The sequence below is a fragment of the Apteryx mantelli genome, chromosome 6, assembly GCF_036417845.1.
Source record: "Apteryx mantelli isolate bAptMan1 chromosome 6, bAptMan1.hap1, whole genome shotgun sequence".
NCBI classification, from domain to species: domain Eukaryota; kingdom Metazoa; phylum Chordata; class Aves; order Apterygiformes; family Apterygidae; genus Apteryx; species Apteryx mantelli.
In genome coordinates this window covers 10,083,599-10,105,787 of record NC_089983.1, presented here as the reverse complement: position 1 = coordinate 10,105,787, position 22,189 = coordinate 10,083,599, and the positions used below count along the sequence as shown (strand labels likewise).

Below are 22,189 nucleotides of genomic sequence, written 5' to 3'. Positions count from 1 at the left end.
GAAGTGCAAGGGCTGATCAACTGTAAATTCAGGCATCTGCTGGTCCCCATAATCCCAAAGAGCTTACTGCTGCTGACAGCATGTTGCCAGTCGGATGAGCAGATGAATCATTTGCTGTTGACATGTATGCATGGAGTTATCACTGTGTTTAGCTGGTAAACTTACTTGACTGGTAATCTCTGGCTAAGCGTTCCTAGAGACCTGGCAATGTTTTTTCAATTTGAGTACAAGGAGATCTGCAGACTCTAGCTACAGAAACATGTTTTTAAAATCTTTTTCTATTTAATGTGTTTAAAATTATGAATGATACATGGCCATGCAAGGTATGTCAGATTTCTGTGTATAACTTGCACATGCAGCAAGACTGTTAAGTCATCTTGCATGTGTCTTCTCTGTGTGTATGGGTAGATCCATTACAAAAAATTCCTTTTGCAGAAATGAAGAAAATGTATAGAAGTTGTGAGCTTTCATATCACAACTTCATGAGGTGAGTGGAAACAATCTGCTTATTTCAGGTAGACCTTAAGCTTCCTATGCTATGGGTCCTCTTTTGTCTGGAAATCAAGTAGACATATTAATGCATGTTATGTCCTGAGTTCATAAATCCTGGGCGAAACTGGGTTTATTAGTTCCTGAACAGCATCACCCAAACACAGATTCAGTTTTTGGATTAGAACCAGTTCAGAACACAAGTGAAGGAAGCTCAAGTTTGCTTGCAGAAAGCCAGGTGGGCATGCTTACTGTGTTGCTCCTAGTGCTAGGCATCATCCGAAGTGGATATCTACATGGATAAGGGAGAGGGGAGATAAAAGGAGGAAAAGATGGTGGTGGTTTTTGAGAAGTGATTCAAAAGATTCAATTCTGGTTCTTAACTTATGCTTGTTATGATCTAAACATGTCTATATATTATCATCAGCATGAGTTTACAGAGCACTTGAAACTGCGATAACTGAATGCACTCTGTATAATTCAGATCAGGAGCAAACAAAATGTTTTCTGATATTGTGAGTAATGACTAGTTATCATATATTATAAGTTTTCACTTAAATGTAAATCTATGCTTCTGTGATTATTTAATGGGAAGTATGTAAGTATGCCACAGAAGACTGAAATTTGGATCCTTTTTGTCTTAATCTAATTCTGCAGAAATCACTTGCCTACAGAGCAAGCTCAGCATAATAATACAAGCTTTCTACTTGTATGCCATAGTAATAGATTGGAGGAATATGCTACAGTAAAAAGGCAGTTTATTTTCTGTGCTCATTTCTTAGCCTTCTGTTGAGACTAACAGGTTATCAGTTGAAATGATAATTTTCAGTAAGAAGTTCTTGTAAAAGCTAAAACTTGAAATTTTAATCCCTGAATGTGTCTCAGTGAGTTATCCCTAGATAAAGGATTATCCTGAGCTACATGTCACTTAGTTAATTGGAGGGCCACTCTGCAACTGACTCCTTTAGAACTCTTAGACTTGAAATCAGTGTAGTGTATATAGTATAATTCAGTTTGCACTGGGCTTTGATCATAAAATTGTAGTTGTCCATCTGTTTATGAAGTTTCTAGATTCTTGGATAATTGTAAATGTTGATTCAAGAATTGTAACAGTTGTTCTGAAAAGCTTTTAGAAAATGCCTGTGTGTGCATGGATCTAACTAATTTAATTTGCATCACAGTTCCCTTCTATACCAGAAAGAAGAGAGAACAATAACTTTCTGGCAATTGGCTAGGTGCGTAGGAGCTCTAAGATTTACAGGACTAGTTTGAATTATCGGGAGATCACAATGAATTTTTGTTGTGTGGTTTTCTTCTCCATTTCTACTATGTGCATAAAAACCTCATTTTTAGTTCTATTCTTAGACTAGAGCATGATGGATTTATCGGGATCAGTTGTATTTCATTAAAATTGTCTTTCAAGATTCTTAGCTCTGCTGGAGGCTAACTTCATCAATTACCCATGTCTGATGTGTCTTTGTACAGAAAGTTGATGGCTTTCATGAAAAGGAATTAGGGCATTCAGTGGAGAAACTTTTCTGGTAAAAAAGAAATATATAGATTGAAGGTGTTGCTAGTATGAGTTAGGTTTTATTCCATGATAATTCTAGGTTCCTGGTAGGTGTAACCAGCATACTTACCAACACCTTAGCTATGTGGAAAAATAAAGAGTATGTCAGACTAGATTGTAGTCCTTACCCTAAGTCATGTGGGTACAAAAAAAGCAAGAATTTTCTTGCGTGTTTGGTTGGATTGCTGCCTCACGTAGTGGCTGCAGGGCAAGGGCAGAGGCAAAGTTACCAGAGGAGACATCTTTGTTATACTAATGAGTCTGTACAAGCCAGCAGATATATCTGGGCATGAAAGGGAAAGATGATGCAGTCTGTAGAAGGGATGGCTTGCGAGCAGTTTTTGCAATTGGAGAAGTATCTGCTTGTCATACTAGTAAATTTGAATTATTGGGGTCATTAGTAAATAGTATCCCCCATGTCCCCCTGGAGTCAATAAAAGCATACTTAAGATGGACCCAAAAGACCAGCTGTAGATTCTCCTTACCAGCAGCTTCAATTAGCTATACCTCGTGGCTGATACTGTTCTGAACTAACTAGTCTTGACACAGGACAGTGTAGTGCAGGAATGGCTTTGAGCAGAACTAGTAAGTGTTGATTGAATGGCTCCCTGATGCTGCAGAACTCACTGAACCTAAAGACAGCTCAGGGAATGCTGTTTTACTGTGCGTGGACATGCCTTACTTGCCTTAAGAATGCTTGTCCCAGGGGAAGTCAGTGCGACTGATACTCCTGTGCCACTTATGTGCATTTGAAGTTTCCTCCCTTTTAAGATACTTATAGAGAATGTAGAATGGTGTAATAGGTGACATAGATGAGACTGGCTGTGGTGGAATAATTAGTTATTTCTCTCCCTGTTTCAGACAGTGGGAATTTTGTGCATGAGTTATTTTCACCTAGCCAATAACCCTGAATGTGTCAGCCTTAATGATCTCAATTTGAATAACAACAGAGTTATTTTGAATTTTACCTTGTCAACTGGAGAAAAAGTTAAAGTAAATTGGAAACATATGAAGAAGAGACACTAGTGCACAGAAATTCTTTCACTGTCATCAAGTGGAAAAGAAAAAAAGCAAGGTCCATGTTAAACTTTGTCTTCTCTTCAGTACTGTCAATCCCACTGCTTCCTCCTCAGGGTAGAATGTTTCAACTGCTGAATTAAAACAAAAAGGATAATTTCTTGTGCAATATATAAAAATGCAGAGCTTGAGGATATAACACTATGTGTAAGAATGATCCCTGATATTTAAAATAAGCTGCTTGGAGCACTTTTTAAAAATTCTTCCTATTTTTTCCTGATACAAACACTTTCCCTCCTGCCTAATATTTTATCATCAAATGACAAAACAGTATTTGACTGATCATTTCCAATGTGAAAAGTGCCCTTACTTTCAACAGGAATTCTACTAACTTGGTCAATGTTTATAAAATAAATGACTAATCTCCTTTCTTGGTACTAAAAGCCTATTACTACTTTAATTTCCTATAGGAAAAGGATGTGATGATAGAATTGGTTTTGCTTTGGATGCATTAAGTTTAGTCTTTCAAAATCCCATCATCTTCTGGTGGCAAATGTGAGTGACTGATTTGTAGGGATGAACACTCCTAAAGTGTCCACAGCATTCTGATAAGCAGCTGACCATAGAAAGTCATTTGGATGTAAATGTTTCTAACATTCCCCTTAATTTTTTTGGAAGATATCAAATAAGAGTGAAGAGATTTATTTTCTTCTAACTCCTGAAATATCTAGTCTCTCTCTATATTTTATGTCCTTAGTAGCTTATTCTACGAAGCGTCTTGTTTCTGCAACATATTTTATTGATCTAGAAATGCTGTGCTTACTTTCAAGCCTGCTGCTTGTGTCCAAGTGCAGGAGATAGCATTTGGTATAATTACTACCTCTAATTACTGCTGTTCTTGTACTTAGAGGAGAGGAAAAAAAAAAAGCACAGATTCAATATGTTTTCCTCTGACAAGGCAAATAATGTTCATATTATTCCTTCTAGTAAGTTCCTAACCAGAACATCTTCCAGCAGCCCTCAGTATCAGCAGGGAAGACTGTGGGCCTAATCTTTCTGGTATGAATTATTTACTGCTCCTCTGAACTTGTGCTACATGGTGCACCACCTCTCTGTCTTCAGGGGATCTGTAAAGTTTGTACCAGCTGAGGATCCTGCCCTTCTCTCTTTCAGGACAGGCAAATGAAGAAATACATGTTTTGTACATACGTGTACTGGATTCTGAAATCTCCTCAGCAATGTCCGCTTGCACAGAAGCTTCTTAAGTCCATATGTGTAGGCTGGAATCTTGGTGTGTTTTTAAATATTTTGTCAAATCCTGATATTTTATATTCTTGAACAAGCAGAATTCTGCAGAAGCATTTATTTTGTGTGGTGATAGTCCCTTTTGTCTGATCTAAGTTACCTTCTTTGAATCCTTTCTGATGGTGCCTTTCTCTTCTCTTATGTATAGAGGATACTTTGGTGCTTTAGCTGCTCCTTATTTAAATGCCTTTAAGTTAAGAGGCCTAAAATGAATTGTGTCAATGCCTGTGTCTTTCATTGCCTGTTAGAGTATTTGTTGACATCCTCTCAAGAGATGAATGGTCTTAAAAGGTGTGAGACTGAATAGACTTTATTGCCAGGGGTTATTAAGATTCCTGGATTGCTATACGGAATTACATGGCTGCACCAGATTCACTTTTACTTCTCAAAGTGCAAGTTGATCTGTATGAGTATTTAATAAAAGCAGCCTTCAGGACAGAATCTAGTATTTGCAGGGATTGGTAAAATAGTTTGGAAAATATTGGTAAACATAATTAAATGAGGAGAGGGCAACATCAGTAAACAGCTGTTTTGTAAATTACTATGATTGTAAAAAAAAAAAAAATTTCTGATTTGAAATGTATTTCCCTTTACAAAACTAATGAAGAATTTTCCTTAAGTGAGCTCTGAATTCCATGTTCAAGATAGCTCATAGGATCATTCATCCAGGTGATCCACAGCTTTGTTTTAACTCATCAAAAAAATCTTGCATATATTTGAATATATAAAAAGGATTGTGTGTATCAAGATTAACGTGTTTGAGAATTATTATATTGTGTTTTATTTAAGTTATTTGGAAAAAAGGAAGAAAAAGCATGATTGTTTAAATTGTAGTTTATGCGTGGCATGTCATTTGACTCTTAGGAACAGTAAGAATATACTTTAGAATGAAAAAGGATAAAATAGAGCACTGTAGTGGGAGGGTACTACAGCTAATTGTTAATGATCATAAAAAAGGGTAATTGCCTTGAGCTGGCAAATATCTTCGTGATTCTAATTAATGTAAATGTTAGCATGGGAGGGGAAACATCAGTGAAGTGCGAAATAGGGAACATGGCATAAAATATCTCTGTTTATTTTATGCTAGGTATGAGCTGATAGAGAGAGGTGTGTTCACAGCCCAAGATGCTGGATTGGTTCCAACTGTGTATACCCGCAATCAGCAGCTGGAGACTGAGAATATGCATTTGAAGAAGGATTTGGAAAACTATAAGCTTGCTGCTAAGTATGTTATTTGGTATTAATGAAATTTTCATATATGGTAGTAAATGGCTGGATAAAGTAAACACAAATACTTAAGGAAAATAATTAATTCCTGTTCTGTATGCTGGCTATGCATACTTTTACTTCTGGGTGGATACTACTTTTAAAATTTAAGCTCAGTTTTCTCTAAGCTCTATTAGAAATCTAAGGCTGGATTTCTTTTCTTTATATTTACGGGGCTATAGAAGATAATTTTCAAGATCCAGCAATCACAACAAATTACTACAAAGAATCATGAGAATATAAAATAGAGGTGGAAAATAATTTATTATATATTAAATTGTAGTTACCACAAAACATCAGCATGCATAGGAAAAAAATCACTAAATTTATTCTGCATTTCTTTAAAATGCAGATAACCTATTGCTTTTGGGCCCTAGTGTTCAATAGTATGTGAATGTAAATCAGCATTATTGACTGTAGCTGTGTGCATTGCAGTAGCTGATTTTACAAGAGTCGGTTTTACTACAGGGTGTGAGAGAGTTAAAATGTTTAGCCTATATAATGGAGAGATGCAGTAATGAACTACATAGAACATTATAGTCTTTTCTGAAGAATGGTACATCTGCACATGTATTCCTTCAGAATTAGCCCTGAGACCTAATAATGGGCTCACTTTGATTTTTGCCAGGGCATAGTTTTAAAATGTGGACCTGTTTTAAAAAAAAAAAAAAGTTAACCCCAACTCTGATTTTCCTCAAGATTGCTCAAGCTACTAATTTTCATTTAGGTTTCATTTAGATTGTTCCTCTCTGTGGGAAAATGAATATTTACTCAGATCTTAAATAATCATAGTTGGTGTGCTGAATATCTCAGGTAATACTTATAATTGAATTATTTTTCAATGAAAATTTAATTATAATTAAAATGTTAATTTCCATTTTAATTATTGTAATATTTATGCAAGTAGTGTTAATATCAATTCCAATATTGTACAATCTAAAAATATTGTTATACTGGGTATACTTTGAGATGGGCCATATATAAAGCATTCATTCATTTTCCTCTGGTGGTGTTTTGGACACTGGATGTCTCCCTCTGTCCCTCTCCCTGTATAGGAGATATAGGGGGATTCTATATGATACAAATTAGAAGTGGGTAAATTCTGTTTTTTGGCATTTACTGTTAGATACTGAACTTAGTCTGCATGTACCTTATTCAAACACTTTTACAATGAGTTCTTTTCACGCTGATTTTCACTCTTTCTGCTGGTATTACAATGGAATATATGTGGTAGTGAAACTTGGACTGATAATGGTCATTACTTAATTTTTGAACATTAGATTTAAAATAGTTCTCAATTTTCACTGATATTAGTGGTTAAAGTTGTGCCCTTGTGATAGTAGTTTCACTTATTTTGTTATGAAAGTTCTATGAATTAGTACAGTTTCTGGAATAGTGAGTGAACTTGAGCAGTTCTGCTATCCATACCACGGAGTTAAACTGTTCCCTTCTGTCTTTTGGATAAACCCTGATTGTAATACCTTATGCTAAATCCGTTTATTGTACTGACTGTTAAGAGCGTTTTTCTTGTTCATACATCGAATAACTGGAGTAAGTACCCTTGCTATTGTAAAGCAAATATTTCAGCAGGAGCCAGAATTACCTCAAGGACAATTTGGGTTTTCAAGGATTGTGAGAATTCACTAGTTCACATTCGAAACAGAATGCCTAAGAGCGCTGAAGAAATGCTGATTTGACTGATTAGAAAATAATGATTTCTGATCAAAGAAAGACCCATATTTTGCTCTTTGGATCAGTCAGAAAGCTTTCATGGTGAGATATAGTGCTGTGAATTGTATTTGAAAACAGCTTTTAATTACATCTGGTATTTCTGAGCTTGCTACTCTTGACAACCATCTTGCTGAAAAGAGATGTTATTTGTGACTTGAGCAGGATGGGGGCCCCAGAGTAAATGACTGTAAACCAATTACCTCCTGCTTTAATGTTGTTTAACAATTGGCGGAAAAGATTCAGGGTCTAGAAGCTAAGTGTAATTGTATTTTGGGTATTTTAATACAGTATTTGCATGGCTGTACAACAACCAGGTAGGCAAATTGAGTAGATTGCAGACTGTTAGAGAAATTTCACTGTGTTTTTTCATTGTTTAAAGAGATTTGCAATCAGCTTCACTTCCTGTATACAGTGAGTATACACTTTTAATAAGTTGTTTAATGTCTGAAGGCGTCTTGAGGTATGACAATCACTAGAATGCATGCATTAAGGGAAATAATTATCAGCAGAACTATCACTAGCTTTGGAGTAAAAGGATTATTACTGTAAAGTTTAGATGTATTACTAATTTTTATTTAAAATATTTTTAAAAACAAATTGCATTGTGATATAAATCAAGACTAACTAACATTGGCAGTGTAGCAGTGCTTAGATAAAATACCCCTATTTCCTTTATCTTGAAGGCCACGCATGAGCTCTGCCTGTTTAGGAAGGATGTATCTGCTGAAAGAAGTCTTTAAAAGTAACATAGCTATTCTTTCCAGTACTGGAAAAAATTGAACATGCTACTTCTGAAAATTGCTAACTGTTACAGTAGACTAGTTAATTTTAAGTAGCATAGGTAGAGGATAAGATCCTTAGCTCATTAAATGAGTGTAATTCGTTGTCTTCCATGATAATTTGTGTCATTTAAGGATTTAATATTCTGGTAATGTTATTTGCTTATCAGTTGAATAATGAATTATAATTTCATAGCCATATTGAACTCTGCCTATCTGATGATTTAAAATGCCTTGAATCCCGTATATTTTGGTCTTTTTCTATAGCTAGACACTTTGTGTTGCCTTTTTATTTAAATGTGTATGTAGACAACATCATGGTATATCACGTTTAAGATCACAGGGGCTGGTAACTTTGATATTTTAAAGTTCTTTAAGCAGATAGGAATTTATTGGGTAGATGAAATGAAGTTAGATAGAACTTTAGGCTGAATATTTTAACTGAGTTCAAACATCAGTTAGGAAGCTTAAATATTTGCAGGTATCTTTCTGTCCTGATTTTTATGAGCATGCACACAAATATGCACCCAGTTTACAGCCACAGTAACAGTCAAAATATAAAACATTCTTGGAAATGGTATTCATTACTACAGTTACTGCTATCACCAGCCATATAATCCTCAGCTGACCTCCTACTTCAGTGCCAGAATCTAACCGTGCCTGCACATATTTACCCATTTGTACCAGGGAAAAAAAATATAGAAGTGCACAGTTTTGATATTATGCACCATTTTTAAATGCATCTCTTCCATTATGTGGTATGTTTGGCAAACTTGTTACTAAATGCTATATAAACTAGATAGATGGGGTAAAAGTGTGAAAGTGTATGGTTTCTAAGAATGTCTTTATTCTGATTAAAATGTTAGGGCTACAACTTTCAGCATCTTGGGGAATTAGATCCCACTTAAATTCAATGGGAACAGGACAAGTAATTCTCACAGACCTTTGAAAATCCCTGCTTTGTTTTGTGTGTTAGCTATTTTTATTGAACTGCTTGTCTGAGGAAAGTTTAAATGGAGACACCTGTCCATTGCAGTCTGACATTTGTCTTAATGAAAAAAATAGATGCTGGCCATGTCATAGCTGTAGCAATGTCTCTTAGAACAAGCCATCTGCTCTTCAGAGGTGGGCTTTGTACGCAAGGTCTTACGGCTACTCAGGTACTGAGTGGTGTCGTGATGGAGCTGTGTTTCAAGGAACTGTCCTGAGACCACAGGTTCATTTACTTCTGATTTTGTTAACTGTTCATATGAGCTTAAGCAGAATATGTAATCTATACTTTGTATCCCAATACCAATATCCTAACTTATTGTTTCACAACTTCTGATGTTTGTGCATATGCATCCAGAATGCTATGTGCATGCCTGCAGCTCCTTTGAGTCTCCTGATAGTTCCTGCAGGGGCAGCCCTGCCTATTTTCATTTCCCTGACGGTTTTTTTTTTCTCAACTCTAACTGATATACAGTGGCATTAGATTCACTGCGCTCTTCAGGTCTTTTAGCTGTTCCTGCTACAAGGAACAATTCACATATAAACTTACAAACTACCATATTTGTGTATAGGTAGTAAACATGGAAAAATCTAGTAGTATATATAATAAATATAACTATTTGTATTATTGAATATAATACAATAGCAGTTATGGGTACTCCTTCTGGACCTGTAATTTTGGCATACTCCACTGTCAGTTATTTTCCTAACTCGTGCTGAAGAGGAAATGAACTTCATTTTTTCCAAAGAACAAATATCTAGTTTCTGGGCAAGGTAATTTCAAGCATCCTTTATAACTGAACAATTCTTTTGCCAATCTTTCCTTCCAAACCTGCATCAGTAAAGGGAAGGAGAATCTGGGTATAATAAATATATACAGGGCTTTTTTTTTTACATTTATGGAACAGAGTATCTCAGTGTCACTTGGCTTTGTGTGGAATATGCTTAAAGAATAATACGTAAACAGTATCTTTGAAGAACTTTGAAATGGATTCCTTTTTCATCCTGCTGTCACATGTTAAAGATAACACCTGGGGACAAGCTGCCAACTTGATCTACTAGATCCTAGAATTTTTTAAGCACTTTTTCCAGAAGTAAAGTACACATTTGCAAGGCAATGATATAGTTATCCTTCTGCATGTGTTATTCCATCGTGTGATATTATGCTGGGCTCCAGACCTGATGTAGATTTTTGGAAAATCAGTGTTGCAATACATTTTCATGTAGAATTTCAAATCCCCAACAAGCATATTTTTTTTCTAATCAATTATAATTTGAATAGTTACCTCCACAAGGCCCCCTATCCCTAAAATAAGGTTGACCATCTCAGCTGTTCTGAGATGTATAATGCCAAAATCCCTATGGATTCTATGTGAAGGAACTGAGGAAAGGTAATGGTGAAAAGCATCTACCCTTTTTGTATGAGTAGCAAAAAGACCTCAGAATTGCATCATGTCTACCACAGGGGATACTACCAAAAGCCTCCAACTTGGATGCAGTAGGCATATACATATCTGTAAATGAATTCTATATATATACAATGTACCTTGAAGAGCAACTAGTAGGAAGAGGCTAATAACACTTTCTTTTGCATTTTCTGTTTACGTGTAGCAAAGCAAAAGAGGCTCTCCTAAAAATGCAGAAAGAACGTGACTTTCATCGAATGCACCATAAGCGAGTGGTCCAAGAGAAAAACAAACTTATTTGTGACATTAAAAGGTAAAAACTGATTCTTGTTACCGAATGTAACAATAAAGGTAACTTATCTTGAGTTGTTGCCTTGGAATGAGATAACATGGTAGGATTTAGTGCTAAAGTAAAGCTAGCTGTGTTTAGTTAGTATTTTCATAAATAGTAGTTCCACTTGACTGTTCCTCCATGTCTCTTAAACACTTTTTAATGACTTTTCATATATTTTCCATATTCTGAATGGGCCAATGTATTATTAATAAAGTATATAGCATCTCTAACAGTTCAAAATATGGATGAGATTTTCTTTCACCCAGATATTTTGCCCTAATTATGCAGTGATTTCTGGGTTTAGATCCCTGTCTATAATGGTAACTTGTATCCCACTGAGTTCAGAAACTTTGTGGTCATGATTCCTGTAACTGGTGTTTTCTGTACTTCTGCATCTTGAACTTCCTATAGTTAGTTTGCTATGATGCTTTGGGTGAAAATAAGCCCCAACTAGTTAGTTGGTATTTAATTATAATTATTTTGCAATTTTTAATTCCAAAATTTTGTCATTTTTGTATTGAGTTTTCTGTTAACTCTTGCACCTCTTTCCTTCACAAGTAGAACTTGTGTATTGTCCATCTGAAGGTCACTGGACTAGGTGAAAGTGTTGACTCTTTAGAATCTCTTTTCTGACTAATTCTCACACAAATCTGTGCAAATAAATCTGGGGAGTGGCTTAGATCTGCAGCTCCAGCCAGTTCCCAGAATTTTGGCTTGCTAATATTGTTATCAATTAATGCATGTAATATAGTTACATATTCTACATCTTTAACTTTAAAATCTATATATATTAATGCAAGAGAAAACTTTATTGACTCATTCTATGTCGCCTTTTGCAAAATACAGTACATGCATACCTCAGAGGTATTGCTGGTTCGGTTCCAGACCACTGCAATAAAGCAGGTCACGATTTTTTTGGTTTCCCAGTGCATATAAAAGTTGTGTTTACACTATGCTGTAGTCTATTAAGTGTGCAATAGTATTATGTCTAAAAAAAAAAAAAAGTACCTTAAAAAAATACTTTATTGCTAAAAAATGCTAACCATTATCTGAGCAAGTTGTAATCTTTTTGCTGATGGAGGGTATTGCCTTGATGTTGATGGCCGCTGACTAATCAGAGTGGTGGTTGCTGAAGGCTGGGGTGGCTGTGGCAATTTCTTAAAATAAGACAGCAATGAAGTTTGCCGCATCCTTTCATGAAGGATTTCTCTGTAGCATGCAATGCTGTTTGATAGCATTTTACGCACAATAGAACTTCTTTCAAAACTGGAGTCAATCCTCTCAAGCCCTGCTGCTGCTTTATCAACTAAGTTTATGTAATATTCTAAATCTTTTGTTGTCATTTTAACAATGTTCACAGCATCCTCACCAGGAGTAGATTCCATCTCAAGAAACCACTTCATCCATGAGAAGCAACTCCTCATCTGTTAAAGTTTTATCATGAGATTGCAGCAATTCAGTCCCATTTCAAGTGAGACATGTGACTCTTCCTTTCCCTTGAACACTTAGAGGCCACAGTAGGGTTATTTATTGCCCTAATGTCAATATTGTTGTGTCTCAAGGAATAGGGAGGCCTGAGGAGAGGGAGGCAGGCAAATGGCCGGTTGGTGGGGCAGTCGGAACACATTATCGATTGAGTTTGCCATCTTGTATGGGCATGGTTCGTGGTGCCCCAAAACAATTCCAATAGTAACATCAAAGATCACTGATCACAGATCACCATAAGAGATATAATGAGAAAGACTGAAATATTGTGAGAATTGCCAAAATGTGACACAGGCACAAAGTGAGCACATGCTGATGGAAAAATAGTGCTGATAAACTTGCTTAACGCAGGGTTGCCACAAACCTTCAATTAAAAAAAAAAAGAAAGCAGTATCTGTGAAGCGCAATAAAACGAGGTATGCCTGTATTCTTGAAGTTTGTGTCCTGTATTGCACAGATCAGATTTTTGAGAGATTATAGAGTATGTTTGAATTTTAGTTGGTTTGAGGAATTAAAGTGGTTAGATGTTCTGAATGTGCAGTGCAGTTAAGCAAGAAATAATTGTATTTCATCTGTTTTTCCTAGATTAGGATCCTAGTTGGTAGTTAGATAATAGTGTTAAATCTTTCTTCCAATGCAGTATCATCCATCTGCAAGAAAACACAATAACAAAAATTACTGTGTATTATGCATGTAAAGGATGGAGAACAAAAACCAAAATTGAATGGGCTGTTTTAAAAGCTGACTGAAGAAACTATGAATCCACTTACTGATCTGACTTTTTGTTTTTTTCCTCTCAGCACTCCAATTGGATGGTTACACTAAACTTTTGCTCTTTCCTGTGTTGACCTCTTGGCACTTTATTCTTGTATCTAGTGTTCAGGAAAAAGGTTACATAGACATTGAACTCAGCTTTTAAGCATTTGTCCTTTTCTTCATAGGCTGAAGACACATTATGCATCATATGAACCAGTGCTGAAGCAGCTGACTGAAAAATACCAGTCTACCCTGAGACAGAAAATGTTAACTAGTTTGGAGAGAGACAGAGCAGTTGGGCAGGTAAAATTATGGTGAACAACACCTGCAAAGCCATACAGAATGTTTTTGTTAAATATGTTGGTAAATAACCAGGGTACTTCTGGTAAAAACAATTTGCTCCTTATGCTATAGTTTTAAGCAGAATATTTTAGTTGGTTTCCTGTTACTTGATGAAACTTTAACATTATGTAAATTGTAATGCCTTAAGATGGTGGTTCTCAGCCTTTGACTACTTGCTCAGTGTTGCTCTACACGAATGTGCAGACCCTGTCATACAACTCTGTCAGCCTCAACAGTTTGGGGAAAGGTGTGATATTACCATGGATTCGTACATGTCTGTCTATGCCCATAGGAACTTGTTGATTTTAGCCTTCTTTATTACTATTTATTTCTGAAGTTTTTGCCTAGATATAACCAGGAATGATCTTATAATTTTTCCTAAACTTGTAGCTGTCAGACACAGTTTTTCTGTCTTGTGAGTGGAATAAGATTACAAGAGCAAAACAGAACTCTATTATCTGATATATAGGTTGCTGTATGTGACATTCTCCCCCTTTGGCAGAAAGTACCCTAAGCAGAGATTGGATGGATGAAGAACAGAAAACTTTCATGTGTTTAACTAATAGGTTATTTGTTTAAAAAAAAACAACAAAGAAACTTGCCGAATGCATTGCATTTCAGCAGTAGTGTTAGCTCTATGTGGGTAACATGAAAGGAATTTAGCCTGTTTTCTCTCTCATCTAATAGTCCCTATCTCTCATTTCTTCCTTTCCTCTGCCTCCAATTTTGCTCAGGTCACCTGAGGGCTTACTTTTAAAAGACTGAGGATTATATGTTTGAAATTGAAATAAGTAAAAGAAAATGTCCTAGAGAAAAAGAGGTTACTGTCCATATACAGTTATGCTGAATCAGGAGTGAAAAACATAAAACAGCTTTCAAAATTGTTCCCAGTACTATGAAATTTCAGGAACTTATGTAAGATCTATCCAGTTATGAACTGTAAGCATTCTGGAATGAAGGCTGTTTTGTAACTTATAACACCATATCTTGTGGCATTTTATTATGACAAAACTATATGTCATATTGTGCCATCGGAGTTTAAAGATGAGTTCAGTGGTAACAGTGGTAAAAGTTGATAGCACAATATGATCCTTAGCATTGTATATGTCTGCATTGTTTTAAGAGAGCTGTAAAAGTATTTTGAGAAATTTTGGATGGCTTGTATTTTATCACATGGTTTTACCGGGCATTTCCAAAATCTAGAATTGGGAATAATATTTGCAACTTATTTGGAAATAATGATCAGAAAATTCAATAATTATACATAGAATTTCATACTTAAATATACAGACATAAATGTTGTGTGTTGCGAACAGACAATAAAAAGCAAAGTTTTCATACTACTTGTTCTTCCTCTCTTGTGTTAGGTTACAGGTTTACAAGCTACGTTACAAAATCTAGAATCTGGACGTTCAATTCAGATTCCTGTGACAAAAGGTAAAATATTCTCTTAAACTCATACTGGTTAGGGTTTTTTGTTGTTGTGAATTTGTCTGGTGTAGTAGTAATTCAGTAACATTTGCACTATAAACATTTTATCAACAGTCCTGGTGAAGAGTAGCAATTCTATCATTTGAATATTTATTCTAACGTGTCTATGGGTGAGTCTGCTCATGACTATGGAATGTGTGAGTAAGTGTGGAAGGACTTCATCCTCAAAATCTATTTGGCACCTGATTTTGTTTTATTGTCTGCTAATACTTTTTCATGAGTGGCCTTTTTCAGCTTGTTGTAATAATGTTTTTGTTGTGGTCTGGGAATATTTTGAAAATAATGGTGTTATGAAATCCAGCTTCTTGTTTTAGCATGCCTCATTTTTACAGAAGCTTGCTAATAATGCAAGGTTATATAGTACCTGCTGGAATATCTTTCTCCATGGTATGGCACTACTTCCCTGGTGTTTTGAATACATGCGTAGTTATTAAATTATTTTTCTAACTCCATCAGCAAAACCCTAGCACTGCATTGTTCTTGCATTGTTTCCTGAGTAAATGAAGCTCATGCTATCACATTCTTTGTGTGCATCTCTCCCACTAATAATTTTGAACCTGTTTCCTAATTTCATTAACATTTGACAGAGTGAGATAAGTCTCAGATACCAGGTTTTAACAAGGCTCATGAAAACAGATGAGATGATGAAAAGGAGAAATAGTATTAAAGCCTCCTCCAGGGAAAGGCTGCTACAGTGAGAGCTCTCCCCTCCTTGGCAATAGAGAATTCACATGGGAAAGGCGTTTTGCACCTGCCTTAGTCATGAGCAGAACTTCAGAGATTTCCATTTGTTTGACACCAGAGAAATCAAAATTTCTCTGCTTCACAGGTGACCAGGCAGGTATCTAATATCATGCAACTTTCAGATGAAGCATTTCTTGCAATTAGGATACTTTTTATATTTTTCTCATGTGCTTTTTCCAGTGTGTTTAAAAGGCCATAAGTTCTGCTACACTGGTAGAACGCTCCTGGTAAAAAGCCAGTGTGACCCCAGTCTTTGACAATCAAGTTTCATTAGTTCCCCCATTCATGGAGTTACTTCCATTTTTATAAAATTCCTGTATAAAAGGCAAGGCCAGGAAAAAATCAGTAGCCACTTAGACTTTGTTTTTTTTATATTTGTAGTTGAGTGAAGAGAATAGCATTTCCCTGATGATTAGAATGGCTTCTTTCATATTAATGAAGACACTTCAACTATCATCCAGATGTCTGCTACTGCCTGCCTATTACTAATGTAGTACATTTGGTTGATCTAATTGTCTGAAAGATGCTGCTCCTCCTGGCTCAGGTCTTTGCTTCCATGCAGCAGTGGTAGGCTTCCATAGCTGAGGTGTCCCTTGACTCTGGTGTTCGCTTCCCTTGGCAGTCTGATAGAGACCAAGTTCAGTATGTGTCAGAGCACACCCTACTACTTTTGTAGGACACATGGTATTCTGTTTAGTTAAGAGCATAGCTGCTTTCATTCCTGTAAGGACCTGGAATGGTTTTGAAGTCCTGTCCAGTAGAAACTAAGCTATGATTTTAATTTTGTGTCCAAAAAAAAGCTACTGATCTAATAAGTTCTAAAAGTATAAGCATCAGATGTGCTGATACAGTGGAGCACTGAAGTACTGGCAGCATTTAGTAGGTCTCTTCAGTGTTCATAGTATCATTCTGGTTTTGAATTCAGATGCCTTTTTTCCTTCCATAAATTAGCATCATACTCTTCAGCAAGGCACATTTCAGGCCCCCAAAATATCATCTTGTGGCTGTGTCTACTGCTAATGCTCTGCTGTAGTCTTTAAGTCTTCTTACAACAAAAAATATAAAACTGCCCTAGTAAAGAGCACAATGCTCACTTTCATCATGCTGCAGACAAGGAGGTAGAGAATGGGCTTTTTATTTTATGCTGCTTTTAGGAGGACATATTGCATTCAACTTTTCATTATGTTCTAGCTTGAAGATGTATAGTGTGGGTTCTTTCTCTGTGCTAGTGTTTTACATTATAGATGCCCCATCTGTCTCTTTTTTGTATTACACATACTTTCATTTGTTGTTTGAGTGATTCCAAAAACCACTCTCCGGTTGTTCACAGTACTTGTTTATTCTTCAAAAAACTTGAGAGCACTTTATAATACCAAAAAGTGACAAGCAGGGGAGCACTTATAAATAAAAAAAATCACTTAGTCTCCAGCACAAATTAAGCTCATCAGCCACCCATGTGCTTATACAAGTCTAATTTGCCTCATACCCTGTGTATCACAAATCAAGTGATATTTCAGTTCATTTCTTTCTAGTGCCTTGTCCTCATACTGCATAATTTTTATTGCACTCTGTAGGTCATACTCATGTCTCAGTGGGTGGTATTGTCTCTTATTCAAATACTTTCTGCTGCCTCTTGAAAGATGGTCATGTTCTGTTGCCTCTTGAATTCTTATTCATGAAGCAGTGTAATTGAAACCTTGAGAAGCAAGCAGTGCATAGAAACTGGAGAAATGTTTGCTTCATTTTTTTCTAAATTTAAGTTCTTAGCTTGGAAGGAAGCAGTGTGGTTGGACTTGCAAGTCTCTTCTGTAAGCTGCAGTTTGTTTCAGCTGCCATCTCCTCAGGACTGACCATTTCATGCTTTAATATGTTGGTACGTTTTAGTTGGAAGATAATGAACATTCAGATTGGCAAGTTATCATTTGCCAAGGTAAGATGCCTTTTCTGGTCAGCTATCTGCTTTCACTGCCATGCAGAGCATGAAAGAACGAGAAGGCCTGTTTGCCTGGCAGCTATGAAGAGCAGGAGCTTGCCCATCGCTGCTCGCAGTGCTGCTTCTCCTCCACACCCTTACTTGACTGCAGATACCAGGACACTGGGTTTGGCTACAGGGCATTGAAAGTGGCTTTAACTAGCTTTGGGTTTGCTCAGCAGTTTGGGGTTTTGAATAGTGGCAGTGAGGTCCAGCACATCCTTTGTGTTTTTTTTTTTCTTTTTCGGTTGTATAGTGGCCTATTTGAAGAAGGAAAGGAAGCTTCATAATATTCACAATGAGTTTACCTTATAAGTCTGTATCTAGTAGCTAGGTAGAAAAAATTAATAGTATTTAATTTTAGGAAAGTCATTGATTTATTATTTATGCACTTGATGCAACAGCTTTCTGCCTGATGTTTTTCAAAGAGCTGAAGGAGGCTAGCACCAACAGCACAGAGCATATAACTTAGGTAATTTAGTGATGCTTTTTTTGCTGATCCACTGCCAGTCAGACTGCTGTTTAGCTTTGCAAACAGTGGTTTGTATACACAAATTCTTAAAGAGAAAGCTTTCTTTGTGTGTTTTTTGAAATGATTACAAGTCTAGGTTTATATTTTCTATTTACCTACCCAGTTTAAGAGTTTATATGAAGGGCATTTTACAGTTGGAGAGGAATTAGTTCACAGTGAGGATAAGGACTCAGTCCTCTTCTAGAGTGTTTCAGATTGGCAGTCAGTGGGCTAAACCTGGAATCGCTGGACAGGGATTCAGGCCTTGGCTCTCACCAGAAGATCTATACAGGTAGACACCTCGACTAACCACAGATACTACTAAGTAACTGTTGCTTTTATTCTGTCAGTTCTGCAATGTCTGTAAGTGGCTTATATCCCTTTTCCTGGTTTTGCTGTATTTGTGACCTTCACGGAAAATGAATCCCATCTGAGATACCTGGAAATGCAGTGCCTGTATGTGGTTTGTTATTTATCGCTGGTAAAATAGTGTCCCAAATGTCTGAAAGGGTCTGGTTGGGTTGACAGAATTTCTGGTCATTTCCTGACTGTTTCCTGACTTTAAGATATTAAATTTTTGCTCATTAAATTTCTTTTTATGTGACTAATTTTAACTCATCAATTTAATTAATTGATGGTAAGGGTATGTAGAGTCAGTGTATTCTGGATCTAAATCACTGCCTACATATATGTTGTATTACTTTGAACAATTATTTTTATTTGACTGCATGACTACCATTTTCAATTTATATATTACACCTTTGTTGTATCTAAGCTAGATGAAATAGATACTGTAAGGAGGTTTTAACTACAGAATTGTGACTTATCTTTACCTTGCCTTGTGTCAACTGGCCTTTCCAAATGCAGTGCTCCTGTGTCCGTTTTTGGTCGGGCCAGAGATCTGCAGGCTATGGATTAAAGACTAAATACAGCACTTGGTAGATTTAGAATACCTGTAATAAAGTAAGATGCTGTTGCATACTATTTACTAGTGAAAAAAAGGAGGAGTGGCATAGGTCTTTCTCCCTTTCTAAAATATGTTGCAAGAAAACATACCACAATAACCAGAAAGGGCAGGTGCGCTCAACCTTGTGAGTTCTTGATATCTTTTGTTACAGTAGGCTCAGATAGATGGACTAAAACCATGTGTTTTAAGAGACAGGACTTCTCATACTTCTGTGAACACAAGACTGCAGTTATCTCAACTTTATGTGGGAGGCTCTATGTAATGAATTCTCTGCCCTTGCTACACACAGTCAAAAGCCAGCTATGAAAGCTAAATTTGTGTAACTTGAGCTTATATTTTGAGTTCAGATTATTTTGAAAAAGAATTGGATGTTTGTATATGAAAATTTGCATAAAGTACTGTGGGTTTTTTCCTTGATCTGATTCTGCCTAAAGTTGTAGCAGGTTCATACACAGGGATCTCATCATCAAAGACAATTCACTGAATTTTGTTTTTTTAGGCTATTGGTTTATACTAACAGAGCATTTAATTTACATTCTTACTTATGGATCAAGACACACCGTGTTAAGTGGTACTCTGAAAAAAGACCACTTTCGCCTGAAGGAATTAAGTAATCTTGTTTGTGGCTTGCTTACATACCTAACTGAGCACTGGTATAACAACTGATTGTGAAAACATGTTGTAAAATTGTTACTTATGCAGTACATTTCTTTTATTCTCTACAAACAACAGCTGCTTATTTATTACCCAATTATATTTGAAAGTTGAACCCAATGAGTTTCTTTACTCATGGTTGAATTAAATCATTGCTAAGCCTGTTAACCGTGCTTTCAGTTTGCTTGATCTGATGTAATTGCTCTTGAAAGGTCATACCAAAAGAAATCTGAGAGGCACCAGGTAAAGTATTTAAACCTGGTTGATCCCATTCCAGCTGCAGTGCAATCAGAATAGAAAATATGAAAACACAAGCTGTTGACATCTTTGTGCAGTCACAACAGTTTTTTTACAATTTGGTCTTTTTTGGAATGGTTATGGCTTTTTAACCTTTTCAGGTGTCATAGCTCTGTGTTGGTTTGTAAGTATGAAGCACAAACAAACTCAATGTTCTGTGAGCAGTCTGCTAGTGGCCGGCAGTTAGTGAGGAGAAAGTGCTGGACATATAAAATGATTTTGCAGGGTACAGTTCTTCAGAAAGTTATTTAGGGTGTCTGCAACAGCAGCTTTAACTTTTAAAACAGTGAGAATGAGCATGTTTTGTTAGACCAGGCACAGTTCTTCTATCAGTTACGGTTTTCATTCAGGTTGGGTGTACAGGAGGTTTGTGCACTTGTTTGATCCATGATTTTTGCCTCAAGAGTGGAGGTTTTTTTCCCTTAAGAAGTCAGAAAGTTTGAATTTTGTGGTCTAGGTCTTAACAACTCTGTTAAGAGTGAACATTTACAAATACCTAGCATTAGTTTCATTTGTTTTAGTCTGGACTTTAGATATATACTGTGTTTTTCAATCTGAGACTTTTTGAAGAACTGGAGGGATGTACATGCTCAAATCCTGCTGGAATTCAGTACTTCATTCTTCTTTCCTGTACACCTGCGTAACATGCTGCAGACCACAGTCACGAAATACAGGGGTCACCAGGGACTGTAGTCAGATACCTAGGAGCTGCCAACACAGAGAACAGTATCCCTTCTGCCACGTAGTGGTAGATCCATTGTGCAATACCCTTCCCCATATTGCTTTCAGTTACAAATCTACTGTGCCATTAGATAAGCAGGAGTAGATTACACTAAAATAAGTTGTGGAGAAGAGTTGTTTGTAGTCTTGGAAAACATTACATGTATGGCACAGTGACCTGGGTATCTTTTTATGTAAGGGGGTTAATTTCTGTTAGAATTCCCATGTCCAGTTAATATTAAGTAGTAAAGAGACTTATATATGTGTATATTTTATAGCAGGCCATGAATGTGAAAGGAAGAAAGGGCTAGAAGGTCCCACCCAGAAAGCTCTTAAGGAAGCCAGGCAACAAAAAATTCGTGATGCTGAAAGCTCTTCATATGATCCAGTCAAAGATCCAATGAAGAAGACAAGCAAGAGATATTCAAAGGTATGCAATCTTCTTTGCAGTTTCTTAGTATTTAATCTGAAATATATTTAAAATTTTTACTAAGCTGTGGCAAAAAATAGTTGTCCATGATTACTTAAAGCAATCTCCCTACAGTGACAAATGGTTAGTAAAAGTACATAGAACAAGTAGGTAACTTTTTTATTTTTAAGGTAAACTTCCATTGAAGACTAAGACTAATTTTTCAGGCAATAATAGTAATTCTGATCAGTTGAAGGACCCTAGGCTAGTAAGCTACATTTCAAGGCTCTGATATAATCAGCCTGCAAAGGAAGAGCACTGGCTGCAAATGTTTGTTGTGCTTTTATTTCTTTTGTAACTTTGGAGAAATCCTAATCTATTCTGTAGTACTTACAAACTCTTCAAGCATTTCAACCTGTCAGTTTCAGCTTGGCCTAAAAGATATAAAATTTGGGAGACTAAAGGCAAAAAATCGATCACTTTTTAATAGTTAGTGAAAGCTTCCACACCTGGTTATACCAAGATGAGTTGTTGTTTTGTTTTTCAGGTTGTGGTCTTACTCTCTAAAATTAAAATGAATTTCTGATAGAATTTTTTATTGTTAAAAGGAATTTTTTTCATTTCCTTTATTCTACTTGGTTCATTTTTTGAAGTTACACTTTGAAACTGTAAAATGGTGTTTCTTGTTTATTTTTCCAAAATAAAGGTTAAGCATTCTAATATCTAGAATTTTTTAGACTCTAAAATTGTTACATATGCCTGGTTTTGCTCACTTGGAAACCACTGTTAGGGTTAAAATTGTTTTTCTGAAAATATAAGCTCTTGTTTACACGAATGTATTCAAAATCAGCTTCAGTCTTTCCTTTCTCTGTCTCCACAGGAATATGCCCATGGTAGTCTATTTCTGTACGTTTCTGTTTTTGCAAAGACGTTTTTCTGTGTGACACTAGCAAT

At 36.1% G+C, this 22,189-nt stretch overlaps 1 protein-coding gene across 4 annotated transcripts in view; it reads left to right on the top strand.

Annotated features, from left to right (window-relative positions):
* The window catches only part of SPAG16 (sperm associated antigen 16), a 423,943-nt gene that overhangs the window by 12,637 nt on the left and 389,117 nt on the right, over positions 1–22,189 (top strand). For 2 of the 4 annotated variants that reach the window (XM_067298499.1, XM_067298498.1), the window contains exons 4-8: positions 5,469–5,606; positions 10,759–10,866; positions 13,314–13,431; positions 14,838–14,907; positions 21,105–21,256. In XM_067298499.1, the coding sequence (XP_067154600.1) occupies positions 5,469–5,606; positions 10,759–10,866; positions 13,314–13,431; positions 14,838–14,907; positions 21,105–21,256 (586 nt within the window). The remainder of the gene's footprint in view (positions 1–5,468; positions 5,607–10,758; positions 10,867–13,313; positions 13,432–14,837; positions 14,908–21,104; positions 21,257–22,189) is intronic. The other 2 variants (XM_067298501.1, XM_067298500.1) reach the window with 2 other exon arrangements.